The sequence below is a fragment of the Mastigoproctus giganteus genome, chromosome 6, assembly GCF_048544385.1.
Source record: "Mastigoproctus giganteus isolate SK-2022 chromosome 6, ASM4854438v1, whole genome shotgun sequence".
Lineage (NCBI taxonomy): Eukaryota > Metazoa > Arthropoda > Arachnida > Uropygi > Thelyphonidae > Mastigoproctus > Mastigoproctus giganteus.
In genome coordinates this window covers 223595975-223616455 of record NC_143580.1, presented here as the reverse complement: position 1 = coordinate 223616455, position 20481 = coordinate 223595975, and the positions used below count along the sequence as shown (strand labels likewise).

The 20481-nt window shown below is 36.4% G+C and overlaps 1 protein-coding gene across 1 annotated transcript in view; it reads left to right on the top strand.

Annotated features, from left to right (window-relative positions):
• LOC150085022 (tRNA (32-2'-O)-methyltransferase regulator THADA-like) overlaps nucleotides 1-20481 on the top strand; it is a 177228-nt gene that overhangs the window by 98415 nt on the left and 58332 nt on the right. Inside the window, exons 16-19 of the mRNA XM_090376437.1 lie at nucleotides 9016-9253; nucleotides 13526-13768; nucleotides 14275-14479; nucleotides 17162-17374. Of these exons, the coding sequence (XP_090232563.1) occupies nucleotides 9016-9253; nucleotides 13526-13768; nucleotides 14275-14479; nucleotides 17162-17374 (899 nt within the window). The remainder of the gene's footprint in view (nucleotides 1-9015; nucleotides 9254-13525; nucleotides 13769-14274; nucleotides 14480-17161; nucleotides 17375-20481) is intronic.

The window sequence follows — 20481 nt, the reverse complement described above, 5'->3', positions numbered from 1 at the left end:
CCGAACGAGCAAGCACTGACTATGACAAACATTTTAACAAAAACAGCAACCCTGTCTATCCCACGGAAAAAACCGAGGAAGCAGACAGTTTCCTGGTGGTGCCCCGAACTGACTATACTCAGAAGTAGGGTACACCAAGCGAGAAGACATTTTCAAAGAGCTAGAACATCTTGGCCACAAAATGAGGTGGACGCACTGAGAGATTCTTATAGAACCCTCAGGAACTCTCATTTTCTTAGATTCTTATAGAACTCTCATTTTCTTGTCTCATAAGAGACAAGAAAAAGGAATGCTGGAGGCACTTGGTGGGAACTACTGGAAACAATAACCACTGGGGAGTTGTCTACAGAATAGTGACCAACAAGCTGCCAAGAGGAGATGTCTTAGAAACTACTGTCAAACCAGATGGAACCCCAACCCTGTGTTGGGTGGATTCTGTAAATAACATCCTAGACAGTATCATTCAGACTGAAACTGGAAATCATTCCCCCACCCAGCTAGACATTATAAAAGAAAACACTGAATATGACAATACTAATATTGAACCTCTGTTCACTGTACAAGACTTAGAAATAGCACTATCTAAAACCAAAAACAATAAATGCCCAGGTTTTGACCTCTTAGAGGTTGAGATTATCAAAAAATTAGCGGAAATAGCACTATATAATAACTGTATGACAGAAGGTATATTCCCAAAAATATGGAAACAAGCTGTGTTAAGATTAAACCTCAAAAACCCTGAAAAACTCCCTACTGATCCCAAATCATATAGACCAATAGCCCTACTCCCTGTACTAGGGAAAATATATGAAAGACTAATATATAGCAGATTAGCTCAATATTACACAGAAGCAGGTTTGCATTCCAACAATCAGTACGGTTTTAAGCAGGGCAATTCTACGGATGATGCCATGCACCACCTACTGACAACAGTTAAAAACACAGAGGAGAAATATATGCTGGCAATCTCCATTGACTTTGCTGGGGCATTTGACTCACTCTGGTGGCGTAGTGTCCTTAGGAGACTTTGCCAGGCAAATGCCCCACAAAACCTCTATAAGGTAATAAACAGCTACCTTACAGACAGAAGTGTCTCAGTACCCACAAGGTTCCAGGAATTGACACGCCCTGTGAATAAAGGCTGCCCGCAGGGTTCAATCCTTGGCCCTTTCTTTTGGAACGTTGTTCTGGACGAATTTCTGGCCTTGGATCTGGGCCCCGTGGAAAGCCTGGCCTTTGCAGATGACATGATTTTCCTTGTAAAAGGTAACTCATGAGTGGTTGTAGAGCAAAGATCAAATGCCGCCCTCTTACAGCTGCAGGAGTGAGCACAAATGCACATGCTCAAAATATCGCCTGAAAAAAACCAAATAAATACTTCTAAAAGGCAATTTGGACATAAGAAGACGTCCACAAATCAAAATTAACACAACCACTATAAAAATGGTAACAGAACTAAAATATCTTGGAGTGCTCTTTGATTCAAAATTAACTTTTTACCCCCATTTGATCTACTTGGCGAAGAAAGTGAGAAATTATGCAGGTATGATTGCCAGGATCAGTCGAGCAGACTGGGAACTCAAAAGAAAGACCCTGGCAATCATATACCGTACAATGTTCCTACCTGTTATCACCTATGGAGCCGGTGCGTGGTTCATCCGCTCGGCCATAGTAAGAAATAGGAATGAATTAGAATCGATACAAAGGACAATACTACTCACAATTACGAGAGCATGTCGCACAGTAAACACACCTGCACTACAGTTGCTGGCCGGAACTCTCTCACTTTACCTGGAAGTAGCCAAAAGAGGCTTATATTATAGATTTAAAAAGGGCATACCCACAGAATTTCTGGGGTTAGCCCTTGACACAGCCAACACCTTCAATGATGAAAGAAAAAGAATAGCCACAAAGCTCCACAAGCTATGGCAAACAAAGTGGGAGCAGGAAACCAGAGGTCTGGTTACTAAACGGTTTCTGCCACAGGTGTCAGTGGTTAGCCCAAAGCCACCTAAGTGGTATGCCCCTGGACTTTTTACTACATTTATATTGACAGGTCACGGCTCCCTAAAGGCAAAACTAGCCTCCTTAGGCCTGACCGATGACTCAAACTGCACCTGTGGTGAAAGTGAAGACTGGGCACACATTCTATATGAATGTATAATATATGACATCCCCAGAACAGAGCTAATAGCACAGATTGGTCCTGTTCCCAGGGGAGAAGAACATCTGTTCATCATAGAAGAGCAAAATTATAAAGCTTTTACATCTTTCACACAGAAAGTATTTGAAATGCGCAGAGCAATGCAAAGAATGGCAATTCAGCCCTCCAACAATTAAACAATAATCAATAGTAAAATTGCCCAAGTTTCCCACCACGCCCAGACGATGACTTAAAAACTGTCAGGATAGCAGTATTCTGCACCCTGACAGAAACCTGACATGACAAACCGCCCCAGGCTTACCCTGCCATGTGTAGGAACCTGGGGCCCCATGCCAAATAAGTAACCACGTAGGGGAGGGAGATGTACAGGGAGCAGATTAGCTGAAAAATATCAGTAGGCTAGTAGCAAAGGGATGCAATGTAGTATGAATGAATGAGAATGAAAGACAATGAATAGGCTGGGAACTGAGTGAACTAGGAATTATGGTAAAAGGGAATAAATGGCAGTTTTGGTGAAAGAAAGAGTGACCTAGCATGAGGGAAAGAGAGAGTAAATGGGAATGAGTGGAAGAGCAAATGTAATTGGCCGAAAGAATACAAAGTTAAAAATAACTTACATCACTTTATATATACTGTACTAACAAACATTTACTAACCACATAAACACTATCACTGCATTCTCCCCTGGCCTACAAAAAAAAAAAAAAAAAAACTTGTGGCTAGCCCTGCACCACAACTGAAGAATAACAGTAAGTTGCGGTGCCCAGAGAGTGCAGTGCAGAAAGTAAGAGTCGAATAAATGAGATGAGAGCTAGAAGAATGAATAAAAGTGTAAGCATATGAGAAAAAGAACACAAACCATAAATGCTATAGTTAAGTACACACTAACCTTAGTTTTAATTAGCATTTAAATTTACACTACACATCATTGCAACCCCTCCTGGTGTGTGAGAAAAAGATGAATGAGTGGGGAAAAAAAAAAAAATATATATATATATATATATATATATATATATATATATATATATATATATATATATATAAAAAAAACTTGGAAAAAAATTATAAAATAAGAAAAAAGTATTAAAAAAAAATAAATAAATAAAATAAAATAATAATAATAATAAATAAAATAAAATAAAAAAGAATGCAAGTAGAGTGAGAATGCTGATTATGAATGAAGTAAATGTGTGTCTCTCCCACCCCCTTGCCTGGTGGGTTCCCCACTGCCAGCTAACATATCCCACCCCTGGAGCGGGATGGGCAGATTAACCCTCATACCGGATTCGACACTCCTTGGACATGACACCAATGAAGACATTCTGCGGCTTTGCTGCCAACGGCGATCTGAACTGGGTACTCTAACCTGGTTCCCTTTAAAACCCCATCCCCAGGCAGGGGAGGGAGGAGACAGATCTCTGTCTCCTCTCCTCCCTGCCTACCCCCCATACTTCGCCTGGTGGGGCTTGTCTCCACTGATCTCTTTGGGGATGCCTACTCTATCGTCCCTATTCTTCTATCTGTTTTCCCCCAGTCTTCAGTCTCCCTCCCTCTCTAACTAAATCAACCGAAGTACACCCTTAACAATGCCGCCAAATTCTAATCAACATCTAAATTCTACCGGTTTCCTGTAAATCTCTAAGACAACTAACACTATTAGCTAGCGTATAGCCTCACATGTCTAAATTTAATAACATCAAAATTTTGCCCGACCTATTTGGCCTTTAACACATCTCTTTAGCGTTCAACCCCAACCAGTGATTTCCTAACAGCAATCCCATTAAGCATTAATGTCAAATGCAATTTTTTTTTTTTTTTAAATAGGTCCTAGCCACTGAAATCCCAGGAAACTAGTTGGCAGGACCTGCCAGAGCAATTTGTTGTGATACTGGATACACCCGGCTAGCCTCCACGTGGCAGGGTATGGGCAACGTTGGGCCCCACTAGGGGCCTGGCGGCCAATAAGCTGGATAAACAATGGGCACAACATATCACACTGCACAGACAAGGCCCACACACTTTCAAGTCTCTAGCTTGACAGTGTACTGTCCTCAATACAGCGAAACACACGCGGAGATGGGAGAAATCCCAGGTACCGTCCGACACGAACATACCTTATACCTTATATGTAGTGGGAGGTGGGAATATTTTCTTGAATCAGCTGGATGGCTGCCACTTATTTCACACTGCTCATTGTGGACTAACGTTATTAGTGAGTCCCTCGGGGGGTCAGTGTTGGGTCCCCATTGTTGTTTTCGGGGCTTAGAGGGGAACAGGTATCCTGTGTGTTATCAGACACTCAGCCTAAAACACTGATGGATCCTATATCTCTCTATTACAGAAGATTTAGGAGAAGTCCGGTTGGCCTGCCTCCCTAAAATCCACTCATGCACACCTTCTCGATGGTAAGCCCTGTTACGTCACTTAGGTGGCAACGAACGTGTAGAGTGGTTCTCTTCAAGACGCGTGGTCAGCGTGAAGAGGAAAAGACCAAACCCTCCAGCAATGAGAGCACAACAATACAAATGGCCCTCAGTCCCCAGCAGCTTTCACTCTCCCTCTTACGGCAGCGAGAGGATCAGAGTGGAAGCAGAGGGTGCTAAGAATCTCTGGGTACGACCAGGCTGCCATGCACGGAAATTGAACTTGGCCTGTTATAACGTACGATCACTCATCGGTGAAGACAGGATATTAGAGCTGGAAAAGGAATTAGAAAATGTGAATTGGAATATCATCGGTTTGGCTGAAACAAGAAGAAGAAATGAATCACTTATAAGTTTATCAAGTGGAAATCTGCTTTACACCAATGGAAACAGTGAAAGGAGTGAAGGTAGAGTTGGGTTTCTGGTCCATAAAGATTTTAAAAACAACATTTTGGAATTCAAAAGTACATCACCAAGGGTGTCAAGACTAATACTCGAGATTTCTAAGAGGTACAAGCTAAAGATTATAATGATTTATGCACCAACATCGAGCCATGATGATGAAGAGGTTGAAGAAATGTACACTGAAATTGAGAGTCTTCTAGATGAGCAGAAAACCCACTACACTATTATTATGGGGGACTTCAATGCTAAGGTTGGAAAAAGGCAAAACAGTGCAGAAAGAGGAACTATAGGAAATTTTGGAATTGGTGAAAGAAATAAAAGAGATGAAAGACTTGTGGAATTTGCAGAATCTCAAGGAATGTCAGTAATGAACACTTTTTTCAAGAAAAGGGTGAACAGAAAGTGGACATGGAAGAGTCCAAATGGATTAACAACTAATGAAATCGACTTCATCCTCACTAACAGAAGATATATTGTGAATGATGTTACCGTCCTGAATAAGGTAAATGTTGGAAGTGATCACAGAATGGTAAGATGTACACTTGATATAGATGTAGGAAAGGAAAGGAAAAAACTGACTCGAGTAAATAATACAAAGGTCTTTGAAATAACAGAGGAGGAGAAAAAGCAGTATGTACTGGAACTTAAGAACAAGTTTGAGCTTCTGCAGACTGCTCAGGACCAAGATATCGACGAGGAATATTACAACTTTCTGAAAGTGATAAAGCCCAAGAAACCTATAGGGAAACAGAAATCCAAAGAAGAAAAAATTAGTCAAGAAACACTTGTCATGATGAACCAAAGACGACAAATGAAGAGCAAGAAAAACACTGACAGGGAGAAAATTGAGTATACTGAGTTATGCAAAGCCATTAGAAAGAGACTCAGAGAGGACATAAGAAGATTTAACACAAGAAAAGTAGAACAAGCATTAAGGGAAAACAAAGGATTTAAATCAGCAGCCATGAGCAGTAATACAGAAAGACAAATGATACTGAAACTGAAGAATAGCGATGGTGTACTTATAAACAGCAGAGAAGGCATAATTCAAATAGCAGAAGACTACTATAGAGAATTATACAAGGAGCGAGGGAATGATACCAGCAGTGGGGAAGATGGATTGCAAAGTAGCAACACATACGACATACCTGATATTCTTCCTGATGAGGTAGAACATGCATTGAAGAAAATGAAAAATCGGAAAGCCCCGGGGGAAGATGAAGTTACTGTAGAGTTGTTAAAATTGGGAGGAAGAGACATAACACAAAAACTGGCAAGGCTCTTCACAAAGTGCATTAGAAAAGGTGTGATGCCTAAGCAGTGGAATAATGCAATCATAGTTTTGCTGCATAAGAAAGGAGATAAATCAGAAATTGGAAATTATAGACCAATTAGCTTGTTATCCCTAATCTACAAGTTGTTCACAAGGGTCATTACTAACAGATTAGAAAGAATACTTGATGAGAATGAACCGAAAGAGCAAGCTGGCTTTAGGACAGGATTCTCAACTATGGATCACCTTCACGTAATATCACAGCTAATGGAGAAAGCAAATGAATATAAAACACCATTATGCCTGGCATTTGTGGATTATGAAAAGGCATTTGACTCCATACAGCATAAGGCAATGTTTCGGGCACTAGAAAGACAAGGCATAGATACTCCATATATTATGATTTTGAAGAAAATATATGAGAGTGCTACATCCTTTATTAGACTAGACAAAGACAGTAGGAAATTTAAAATCGAGAAAGGAGTTCGACAAGGAGACACAATATCTCCGAAGCTGTTTACTGCTGCCCTTGAGGAAGCTTTCAGAAGATTAGACTGGTCGCAGAAAGGAGTCAATGTGAACGGAGAGTACCTAAACCATTTACGATTTGCAGATGACATTGTGGTCATAAGCCACGATCCCAAAGAATTAGAGGAAAATCTTAATCAGTTATGCACAGTTAGTAAGGATTTTGGACTAAAGATGAATATGGCTAAAACAAAAGTAATGATGAACAAGTATGCCACAGAAAGAGAAATAATGATTGAAGGAGCAGTAATTGAAAAGGTGGGAGTCATATACTTATCTGGGACAAGTTATTAGCTGTAATAATGATAAATGGCTGGAAGTCAAGAGAAGAATAAATTTTGGATGGATAGCATTCAGGAAATATAGTCACATACTGAAGAGCAATATCCCAGTTTGTCTGAAACGTAAAATAATGAATCAATGTACACTCCCCACCATGACTTATGGAAGTGAAACTTGGGCACTCACCAAAAGAATGGAAGAGAAGCTAAGAACTACACAGCGAAGAATGGAACGAATTATATTGGGAATCAGACTGTTAGATAAGAAGAGAAACACATGGATTAGGCAGCAAACTCAAGTAAAGGACATTCTTATCAAAACTAAAGAACTAAAATGGTCTTGGGCAGGACACATAGCTCGAAGACATGATGACAGATGGACTAAGAAAATAACAGAATGGTACCCAAGAGGAGCTAGAAGAAAACCTGGAAGACAAAGGTGGAGATGGATAGATGAAATTCATGAGTTTTTGAGTAGTAAATGGATGGCCAGTGCTCAAAACAGAAGGAACTGGAAAGTTGCTGGAGAGGCCTTCATCCTGCAGTGGATTGAAAATGGCTGATGATGATGATGATGATGTTGTTTTCTGTATTTATAAATGATATTGATGATGGTATATCAAGCTTAATGTCCAAGTTTGCAGACGATACAAAGATTGGCAGGGTTGTTAAGGACACTAATGACAGTACGCTGCTGCAACAGGATCTAGAAAAGTTGAGCAGATGGGCTGAGAGGTGGCAAATGAAGTTTAACATTGACAAATGTAAAGTACTACATATGGGAAGCAGTAACCCCAGAGTAACGTATCAACTCTGTGGTACTACACTGACAGGCCACACCTTGAGTACTGTATACAGGTCTGGAGGACTCATTTTAAGAAGGATGTAGAGCTGTTGGAACGAGTACAGAGAAGGGCAACAAGATTAGTGAATGGAACAAAGGGTGTTGCTCTTATGAAGAAAGACTTAAATTTTGTAAATTACAGTGTCTGGAGACTAGGCACCAGCGAGGTGATCTGATTGAGGTATATAAAGCCTTGAATGGTTTGAGCATACTCAATGCAGATGGGATTCTTCCTGTTGCTCAGAATAATCACCTGAGAGGGCATAAATTCAAATTGAGGAAAGACAGATGTAGGATAGATGTGTGGAAGTTTGCCTTTAGCCAGCACTAATGACACTGTAATTGGTTGGTGGAACAGACTTCCATCCTTTGTTGTGGAAGTTGATAGCCTAAATAAATTTAGGGCTTAGCTGGACAGGTATTTGCATTGAACGGAAGGGCGAAATGGGAGCATTTTTTTTTTTTTTTTTTTTTTTAAGGTTGATGCTGCATAAGCTTGCTTTCTTGCATCATATGCCTATGCTAATGCTAATCACAGGGAAGGCACAAGGGAGTCAAACATCCTTGATCAAAATATTCAATTTCTCAAGGATTTAAGTAGTATCAAAAATGTTAGTTCAGGAACTGATAGTGGGTAGTGATCATAACGTCATAATATATGTGGTTTCCAAAAAAATTTGAATGGTTAAATAAAAGATCAGCATTTTAATTAGAGAATTGGGGAGTGCTACAATTGACTGAGGTATTTCTTGAGCTCTAAAAAAAAAAAAGACACACACCCAAACGCTTAACTGGAGTTATTAGTATATGCTATTTTGATACTAATGCATTATGGGAAGTGTTTAAGGGCTTTATGCTGGAGGCCACAAGCACATTTGCTCCAGTTGAGAAGTATTGTAAAAGAAAGATGCCAAAAAGAATGGCAAAAAAGCTGAAAGACATAATTGATCAAAAGGAAAAAGCATGGAACAGGTACAGGCTTTCATGTGACATTGTTTCATATAATAACTATAAAATATGTAAATATTTTAATAAGACTTGTTAATATTGTTCATTAGGACAAGTATAATACCAGTGCTTTACTTTTGTCATTTTAGGAGCTGTTGTATCTCGACTTTTGGGTTCCAAGAAAGTGAAAGAAGAAGATTCAGAACATAATTCAATCAGCCCAGTTGAGCTATTTACTCACCATCCATACCTTCATAGTTATCTCTTGAATCACTTGACTGATTCAGTTGCACAACATAACAGAGGCCAACAATGTCCAGAATTGATTCCATTATTATCATTTTTAGCACGGCTAAGTCCTGCACACAACATTGATGAGAGTGGAAGGTAATAATAATTATTGAATATTCTCTACCCATTCAACAGTACATACATAAATATACAGTAAACTCCCACTGCAGTGCTTTTTAGAGGAAATAGCCCTAATGAGCGATGTAATATACCTATCTATATATATAAAACGCTTAGGTATGCTGCCCAAATTTTCAACTGCTAATTGTTGCCAGCACTCATTCACCTTGCATGACCACCATACCGGGCATTCTTTATTAATTTTTGTACTAGCGTTTTTCAACTGAAGAAAGGCAACCTATGCCTGAACGCTATCGATGTATGTTTATTTTATCTGTCTTCAATTTTAATAAACCGTTCTAAGTTTTAAGAAGTGTAAAAATGGCTGAACAGTGTGTAAGAACTTTGAGAAAATGTAAAAAAATATGCTAATGAAACATTAGAGGAGAGATCTAATAGACTAAGAGAGACTCTATGACTATGAAGACGGACAGAAAACATTGAAGAAAGAGAAGCAAGATTGGAAATGAGAAGATGGGTGAAATGCTCTAGGACTAATCAAATAGAAGTACTGGATGCGAATAAGCTGTAATTAATGTGGAAAGCATGACATAGGAAATATGTGTTACCACTGTGAGTATTACAATGCAAGATATTTGGGACACGAGTTAAACTCATCGAATAAAAACACTAAATGCTGTCAAGTTGGAAAGGTTTCACTTGACTCACTGTCTGAGACACCTATTCTATTACGAGAGCTGCTTACAGGGGATACCATGAAGAAAATAGCTACAGAGAACATATACGAGAGTACAACTCAGCAATGGCATTCACATCAATGGGCACAGAGATTAAATCATTGCCTGAAAATGGTCCCTACTGTTTTAGAATACATGGCCAGATTTACCATTTGGTCTCACTGCTATATCCAAATGAGGCAAATAAGCCAGGATATTGCTCTGCATATGTCCCAGAGATGGGCGCATTATAGCCTTAGTTGCTAATACGCCAATAAAATCCAAACCAAACCAAGTCCCAGAGATGACTGCTGTAGAATTATACTTTCTACATATGCATATATCCCAGAGATGACTGCTGTAGAATTATATCACCGCTAAACAGGAATGGTGAAGACTGAAGGATCTAGATTGAACTATTTACGTCATGATCAGAAAGATAGCATATGTTATGCTGGGTACATCTAGTATAATGTAATGCTTAAACAAGATTATATCTCCAAGACTGTTATGCAAAAAAAGAAATCCTAATTACCACAAAACCAATACAGAAAAGTAATACTACGATGATAGTGGTATTAATTTACTGCAGCATTGGTTTCATGGTAATTATTGTTTATTTTTTTTAATAATAGTAATAGACCTGGGTTTTTTTTTTTTTTTTTTTTAAGGAATCTTCAGTCTTATTTTTCATGATACTAAAAAGAGTGAAAATTTTTAAAAGGATTTTATTAAATTTCTCTAAACATATCTTGAGTATTAAAATGTAATAAATGTAGTATTAATATAGTAGTGTGGTCATTAATGAAATTTATTGATGATACTATGCAAGGCCAAATTTACCATAATGCAGAGGTACAGTTGCACTATTGCCCAAAGTCATGGGGGCCTGGACCATCACAATTACTGTTGGTCCAGGAGCCCTGTGACCCTATTTATAGGGCCATTAAAAAAACGTGACAGGGTACAGACTGCCTAAATCTGGCATTGATTGCATGTTGAACAAATGCATACACAAATGGAGATTACTCTGCCAGCAAGGAAAACAAACAAACAATTAACTATGATTTAAAGGAAATTAAAAATGTTGTTACACCATGTCATAGAGTTTTAAATGTTTATGGAATCACATCAATTTACTTAAAACTTTGTTGATATTTTGAGGTTCAACCGAACCCCATCATCAGCCTATACGGGAAGTTCAAACATGAAAGAAATCAAATTAGCAATTGTAGGGTTACAACAGGATTGCATTATGAAGTTACATAAATGAATTTTAATACAATATTGGCATTCTGATGTTTAAAATAAATTTCTTTAAATTAAATTCTTTACAAAAATTAAAGATTATTTTATGAGAAGGAATTGAGAAGATTTAAATTTAAATTTGGAAACCACAAGGATCACTTGGTGTTAGAGAAAGGAGGTGAACAAAAAACATACTAAAACTAAGGTAAGTTAATGCTGAAGTGAGGAAGATGGGTGGAATATGGAAGTAAAATCTAAAGAAGGATTATCAAATAAGTAAGATTGTGGAGACCACACCCAAGTAGTTAAATTAATTAATTAAATTGGCATTGTTTTGGTTATATCTCATATTGTGAATGGCTTCATGAGTTCCCATGGTATTGTACTACCTCGAATAAGTAACTCTTCACCAGCGGAGAAGACTACTGTTACTTATTCTCAGCGGATACCACCACCCAGATGGCACCGTTTCAAAGCTTGTTGGCTTCTCATTGGTGCAATAGTGACAACCCAGTTATGGAGTATAACTTCACAATATGAGAGATGCCTGATGGTGGGCAGTGATATAGACTATAAAATATTTAAGGGCAAAGGCCTCATGCTATAAGGTATGTGTTAGTCATTCTACCTTGTAGCATGAGGCCTTTGCCCTTAAATATTTTATTGTGAGGTTGTGGATTCTGGATTCTGGAGAGAAAGAAAGCTTGAAGCAGACAATATGAATTTTAATCTTCCATTACATGCTGCCATCTCTTTTCTGTGTTTTTAACTAATGGTAGATGTAATTTTAATAATTGGAAGCTCGAAAATAGTTTTGAAATTGGAGGTGGATCACAAGTATTAGCCTCAGTTGTTTGGTTTGAGTCCAAAATTGAAGATGTTTTCTAGAATTCAGATCCACAAGTTGATGAAATTAAACCAAGTGATAAGTAAATAGATGTAGAGAATATCATTACATCAAAAAAATTAATAACAAATTTTTTTTTTGTTTTTTATAATTGATTTTATTTTATGACAATAATATTAAATTTGATGCATTTCCAGCCTAACACAAAGAAAAACTGTAATCGCAAAGTTCTGGGAATCTATGCTAGTCCTACAGCATGAATCAGAAGGAGTGATAGTATAGATTCATTCAAGTGAACATAAGGATAAATTAATATTTAAAAGCATTTATGTATAAACTTCAAAATTTCCATGTAAAAAACTTGCTCTACAGAGCCCTAGTGTAAATCTTATTGCTTGGAGCTCACACATGTTCAGCAAACTCACTGCTGAAGAAGTAGACTTTATATAAACCTACTGATGAAACACTGTCCAAATTAGAAAAAAAGATGATTAAAATTATTCAAGCTAAATAAAACATTAATATGGTGCATTAGGGAATTTAATAACTGATTCGTGTAAGAACAATCTAAACTGACAGTATCACTTGATTTAAGTCAAGCAATCATACTTAATCAAACTTGCTGATTGACCTTACTATGTGATCATTAAGTCAAGTGGAAAGCCACAAACTGAAGAAGCAGATTTTTCCTTAATGTGTAATATGAAGCTGCCTACCAAATATTATTTTGTAGAAGAGATTAGTTTGATTTGTAATCATAGTAAATGTGATTAACAGCTTAGTTTTAAATTTCATGTAGCTTGGAGGTTGTGTTTCACTTTGATTGGACTTTTTTGTGTTTTTGTTTTGTTAACAAAAAAACAAAAATCAAATAAAAAAATTACAGTGCTTTTTGGAATCTATGCTGGCACTTCAGCGTAAATCCGAAGGAAGAATTTGTATGTTCCTGAAAGCTTTGTAATAACTAGAACTACAAGATTGTTTTCATGGATTCATTCTCAGTACTTTTTGATCATCCCTTGTACAAGTGTATACTTTCATGCTAGTATAAGCACTTGTCCTGATGAAAATGATGTGCAGTTGTCTTCAAATAGCACTGAAATACCAGACAGTTGATATTTCAGTGCTGTTTGTGTTAGAATTATACAAAATAAATGCAGTTTTTGACTAATGTTTTCTTTTTCAAACACTGATTCATCTCCATGTTATGCATTTGAACTCTATTTGTAAATTTCCCATGTCTGTTGCTATCTCTTTTAGAAGTAATTATTGTATAATTTAAATTTTTTTTTTACACTCCGTTATCATTCCAAACATTTTACAACAAATTGCTTTACAATACACATACCTCTTACATGAAGTTTTCTTCTCTACAAGTACCAGACAGTTAAATGGTTTTAAAGAATCATAAATTTTAAATAAACATGAATATACATCTACACATACATTATAATTGTTTACTTTTATTTTTAATAGACTCTTGGTCGAAGGATTTATTCCACTTTTAGAAAGCATGTTTGGAAGTCCTCGCTGGAATATCAGAATACTTGCTGCAACAGCTTTTACTACATTTTTGGCACCACAGCAGACTAAGATGAAATTAATGGAACTTGTTAGGATGCTTCCTGAAGATACTTCTGAAGAATTGCATTTTAATTATATACATGGATATCTTTTTGCTGTAAAGAGAATAATAAATATTATTGCACATTTGCTGAGGTATGTACATTTAATTAATTGCATCTGTGTCTTAATTACTGTTGAATTTAGTTTTAATTTTCTCACAGGCTTGTGAAAATTTTGGCATTTAATGTTTTCCTACTTCACATTGTAACACCTTGGCACATTCAGTATGAAAATAAATCACTCCAGAAGAGTCCTAGTGCAAAAGGGGCCCACAGAAATGAAATTAAATCCATCATCATAATACCATATATTAATAATATAAATGATAAAATATCAAGATAAACCTACAAAAAGAAAATAAAAGTTTTCTTCTCAATCACATACAAGGTTAAATAACTTTTACAGCACAACATCAAGGTTATGGTGTACACATTTGTAAACCCACTTGTTGTAGTATGTCAGTTATGACTAACAGGCTTAATAATTTTTGAATTAATTTCATTACCTTACTCTAATATTGATTCATAGTATTAGCTAACTGTTCAGGTTATTGAGATATTTTTTATATATGAAAACCTAAATTTACCTTTTTTTCCTAGCTCAGACAAAAGATTCCTTTCCCAACTTTTTCATCTGCTACTTTCAAGATCATGGTTGGCAAATAATGAAAATCCTTGTTTATTGGTCAGAACTGTTTATCTGGATATAATCAGGAATCCAGCATTTAAAGAGGAAAGAGATATTAAACAAAGAAATCATTGTGTGAACTTCTCTACTATTGAGTTTTCAGGACCATTATGGAGTGTAAGTTTTTATGATAATGCAACAAAATACATTATAGTCACTAAAATGTAAATTAAACATGATGTAATCAATGAAATTAATCATTATATATATATATAGAGAATTAAATATCATATTCTTAGTAAAATAGTTTTTAATTTTGTACATCATAGTCCATAATTTAATGTACAATTGAACTTGATTATATTGATCATGAATATAACAAGATTACAAATAAGGAAAAATTCATGAGAAGCAGTGTAGTTTAATACCAAAATTTCATCTTTATAAGGAGTGTGGTACATGTTAACTTCACTAAAATAACAAGAAAAAATGGAAATACTTTTATATTTGTATGAGAATAATTGGAATATTGGAAGTGTAACATTGTTGCCACTGAAATTCAGGTGCACTGTAGCTGGTATACAGTTCTTCCTTTGCCTTTCTTTATTTTATTTTGTTTGTATTATTTTTATTTGATATTATGATCCAAGGAAGATTGGTGGGTAAAAGCGTCTAAATAGCTACTTTTTTTTTTTTTTTATGTAAACCCCAAACACGAGAGGTATTAGAACCTATAGTATAGTACTGTGCTTGTGTTGGAGGTTGAGAAGACGAAAGAAGGTATATTTGTTAACATTGGACTTGAACTTCTGTAGACTATAATTTTCAGGAAATGCGTATGAAGGAAGGTTGTTCCAGAAAACGGCAGTTGAATAAATAAACGAGGAAGATGAAAAGTTGGTTCTGTGAGTTTGAAGTTGGACAGTAAATGGATGTTGGCTGGTGGCGGCACGTGTTTTGGCTTTCGTTTTATTTTGTCATTTGGTGAAAATACTTAAAATTATATTATTATAAAACTTACTGCACAAATTGAATAAAATAAAATAAGAATTCACTGATCATATATAATTGCATATATCATATATATCCAAGCAATACATAAATTAAAAACTGATAAAACATTAAACATGGCTAAAGTTACTGTCAGAACTACTGAAAAGGGTGCTTAAACTTGTGACTGTGGTTTATATCCATTTCATTAATGGTCTGTCCTCCAGTATTCATTTCACCATAGAGTTGAAACAAGATCAGACTTCCTTTCCTCGATATTTTGGTGAAAGGTGGGCTGTCATATTGTCACATCAGTTATAGGAAACTGACATGTAATCACGGTTTAGTGATTTCAGCATGGTCCATACATATGAGCTTAAGGTAAGCATGGTTAGAACTTTTACTTACTCACTGCTCAGACAGTGAGTAAAAGCTCTAACCATGCCCACCTTAAGCTCTTTAAGAGTAAAAGCTCTAACCGTTTACTCATAAATAGAGATTTTACTCACTGCTCAGACAATGAGGAAATGGAAAGAGAGTTAAATAGGTTAAGTGTAAATGTTAAGGAAATGTGGTTATCCAGAATATCATGTAGAACATTTAGAAGGCAGTGTAACAAGCTGCTCAATGGTCATGCATTTGTGGATAAGCTTATATTCTGTTTTTCTTGGGCACTTTTGAAAGAGTTGCTAGGTTGCTTCATACACATCATATAAGACGTACAGGATCTCTGCAGAAAACTGGAGAATATTTTAGATAAAGTTAAGATCCCCTCCATCACAGAGTGGAGTGATATATATTGCATACAGTGTCTGGAATGTGAATGTTACTACATTGACAAAACTGGCCAACACCTGGAAGAATTGATGAGCTCAATACTTCCATTGCAGAGGGACACTGTGACCAGTTAGCAGTAGCTGCTCATTATTGGGAGGAAATGAATCATGTAAACCCTTCTGAGATTGACAATGTAGGTGTAGAACACAGATGGCAGTGCCATCAGTGCTGATGGTTCAAGTGTTTAGCAATTAAAACTACTGAACATTTCTTGAATCTGAATGTGGCCATGAGTATGAATCCAGTTTTCAGAAAGGTTGTATTGCAGCACTGCCAGTTTAAAAAATTTTGGGGGAAAGGAGAGACATGCATTAAGAAAATGTATATATATTTCCCCCCTCTCCCATTGAGAACATTTTTTTTTAGTTTTGACAATGATTTTAAATGTTTAAAGTATGACTATATTTTTATTTGTGTATTGTTTGCATTGAGTTTATCATATATTGTATTATATACCATCACTGTACTATTATTTTATTTTAATCTGTATAGTAAATTTTATAAAGTTTTTAGTGATCAAAAGTTTATTTTCAGTCTTTCAATTTGCAATAAAGCAGCCAGCTCTAACTGAAGAATGAATACAAATTATCAAACTAGTTTCTTGGGCCTATTTAATTATAACTGTAACTTTAAACTTTATGGGTTGTGGTATTGTGAATTGATAATATATAGAAGTTTATTATGTTTCCTTTCTAAATGAACAAATGTCTTGTTTTGTGACTGTCATAAAGATAGATTTAGTAAAGTGTTAATAATAAAATGACTGTTCATGTAGGATGCCAAAATTGGGATATTCTTGTTTATAACATATGACTACCCCCCCCCCTTTCCCTCCACTTGGTTTTCCAATGTTTTACCTAACATGGTATATTTGGTATATTTTAGCATTATCACATTCTTTATTTTATTGCTTTCATTCTCATACCTATTTTAAAGGTAATTAGCAAAAAAAATATAAACTCATCAAATAATAGTAATATTTAATTACATTAAAACAATTGAATTACTTTATAAAGTATTGTTATTTTCCAGCCTGGCTATGATGTCTGGAGGAGGAAACAGATATTTTGGAATTTAAAAAGTGCACTTTCTTCTGAAATTGCTAACAAAAGCATTGCATTAATGGGTCATTCCACTAGTTTAACACAGGGATGCTTACAGTTTTTACTTTCTCATTTTGAAAATGTTGATGAAGATCAACTAGTTGCAGAGGGTATTCCACTTGACCAATGGAAAGCTATTTTGGTAAAGTTTTTGTCAATTTTTAATACATTTTTAATACAAAAAATAAATAGGTGATTTAGATACATCTTTATTACAAGTAATATATCTTCTTTCTTAATGTTGCATACATTTTATTCAAAATGCAGTTTTCAAATACAATTAATTTGTGAGTTTCCCAGTGTTAAAACATTGACAGATTTACAGATATGCTTGGAGACAGAGATACAAAACTGTTCTGACTATGGACTGGAACATCATCTCATTAAAGCATTAGTATTAGTAAAGGCAAATTAATGCGAGGAAGCTAGAATTATTTAGCGTCAGCCTGAGATAAAACATAAAAGAAAAATCACCTGGTTTCATTCAGGAATTTCTAACTCTTTCTTAAATGTGCATAAGCTCCCTACTTCCACAAGATTATATGGGAATTTTTTTTTTTCCACCACTAAATGATTATTTCGCTACAAGAACATTTTCTTATGTCCATTTTACAACTGCCATTCATTAATTTAGTTACTTATTGTCAAGTTTATGCCCCTTGCAAAAAAAAATCCCTCATTATTTAATTTCAATAAATATTCACGTTTTAAAGCCTTAAAACACCTTGAGAAAATTCACATTCTGGTGTTTTCTCTTAAGACTTTGTAACCCACAAGACTGAAGTGTCTCTCTCAGTAGGAATGCTTTTTTATACCAATAACTAATCTTGTTGCTTTTAGCTTCATCTTATCCAGCAAATCCCCATCCTGAAACAGGGGTTCCAAACATGAAGTACTCATAAGTGGCTTAACCAAGGCTCTATAGTAAAATAATTACCTCTTTGTTAACACTACATAAAATTTATCAATGTGCATTACAGATAAAACACAGTGCACTCTTCTGGCAAGTTATCTTCATTATTAAGAGAACTTTATTAAATCGTGCAATTACTCATGACCTTTTCATTATCAACTAACATTTGTTTATTTTGATGTAATAAGATAATCAGATTACCTAGTTACTCAAATTACTGTTACCCAAATATAGAACCTTACGCTTCCTAATATTGTATTTAACTGCCATTTTCATAAAAACCGAATAATTTAACTAGATTTTCTCTAGATAAACTTTTATCCTGTGAGCAAACACATCAGCCTTAAAACACACATGCATGCACATGCACCTTACAGATATGGCATATTTACACTCAAATGCCTTGCCGCTAAATGAGAACAATCTCATACTCCCACTAATTTTTAAGTGACAAATGAAAACATCATCGGTTCAAATTCTATATGTTTCCTTTACCTTTTTTATACTGTTATATAACACTGAGTGATCACTGAATTATGACCACCTACCTATTACTTCGTAGGTCCTCCTTTTGCCCTCAGTACAGCAACTATCCGACGTGGCATTGATTCAACAAGATGTCGGAAGTGTTCAGGAGGTATGGTCAACCAAGCTGTGTGTAATGCGGTCAGCAATGCAGGTATGGAGGTGATTGGTGTATCCAGGTGCCTGATACGGCTTTCCATAATGTTCCACAAATGCTCTATGGGATTGATATCGGGGGAGTTTGGTGCCCAGTCGATATGCTGGAAGTCAGAATTGTGTTCCTCAAACCATTCTTACACAACAAGTGCCTGATGGCTTGGTGCATTGTCATCTTGGAAGAGACTGTCACCATTCGGGGAAAAAGTGTAACATAGCGGGGGGTGTACACAGTCGGCAAGCAGTTGACGATAACGGAGACTACTGATACGTTGTTCCACATGCACCAGGGGTCCAAGTTCCTGCCAGTGAAACGTGCCCCACACCATACAACCACCTCCACCGGCCTGCACTTTTGATTCCATGCATGATGAGCAAAAACCTCATGTTGTTGATGCCAAATCCGTACACGACCATCCATGGTGTGGAGTAAATAACATGACTCATCCGACCAGCACACCTTCTTCCAGTCTTCTGACGTTCAACTTGCATGCTCTTTGCACCGGGCGAGTCTTTTACGCCGATGATCCTTGTTTAGGAGAGGATGCTGTAGGGGGTCATCTGCTGGTATAGCCCATACATGCGACGCATGGTCATGCCAAATATTGTTCTGGGCTGGCCTATGTTCTGTTGGGTAATCAACTCTTCAACAGTGCTGTGCCTGTTCACCTGTACGTGTCATCGGACTTGGCGCTCATCTCTAATATCAACCTTTCGCTGACCTTTGCAGTTTTGCGTTCGGGTCGTTGTTTGACCATTTTGACACCAGTCCTGGTACACTTTAACTACGGCGGCTCTCGAACATCCCACCAGTTCAGCCGTTTGGGAAGTTAAGGCATCAGCTCATCGAGCACCCACAATCTATCCTTTATCAAAGTCCAATAAATCCTTCCTTTTACCCATCACGCTTGGAATTTTACTACCTATTGAACCACTGACACCTTCCTTATCTATGCTAAAGTAGGTCGACTAACTACGCACTCTTGTACCTCACGTGGTCAGCAGGTCGCACTCAGTTTTAATAGGGTGATCATAATTCAGTGATCACTCAGTGTATATACTATTATTTAAGCTTTCCTTTCTCATATCAGCTTATCAAGCAGTATGCTGCAATATTGTTAGTATAATGAAAGGTTAACTTTGTCAAATTGTTTTAATTAAGTGCATATTATTTAAAATTATCAAGGATAAAAGATAAAAAGCATATTTTGTTAATTATAATATTGGTTTAAGTTTAGGGGATAGTTTATAAGATTTGTAAGGCGCAGAGTAGCCGAGTGGTCAGGAGCGGGAGTGCAGTAGCACACGCTCTTTGAGTAGACCGGGGTTCAAGTCCTTGATTGCTAAATACGGTCGATCTGCCAACCTGCACTGGACCAGCGTGGCAGATTATGGTCCATTTCCCTCAACATGAATTGTTGAGGAGGCTTCCATCCTGCAGTGGGTTGATAATGGCTGCACTTTACCTTATAAGATTTTATACCCATTATAGGCAGCATATTTAATTTTAATTACTGGTAATTTTTTTGGTTAAATACATAATTCTAATTGTGACCTTTAAAGTGTCAAATAATTTTTAATGTTAATGCTTGCCACCATTTTCCTACATCAATTTTTTATTGTCTTATGATTTCTATATTTCTTTATTTGTTTAG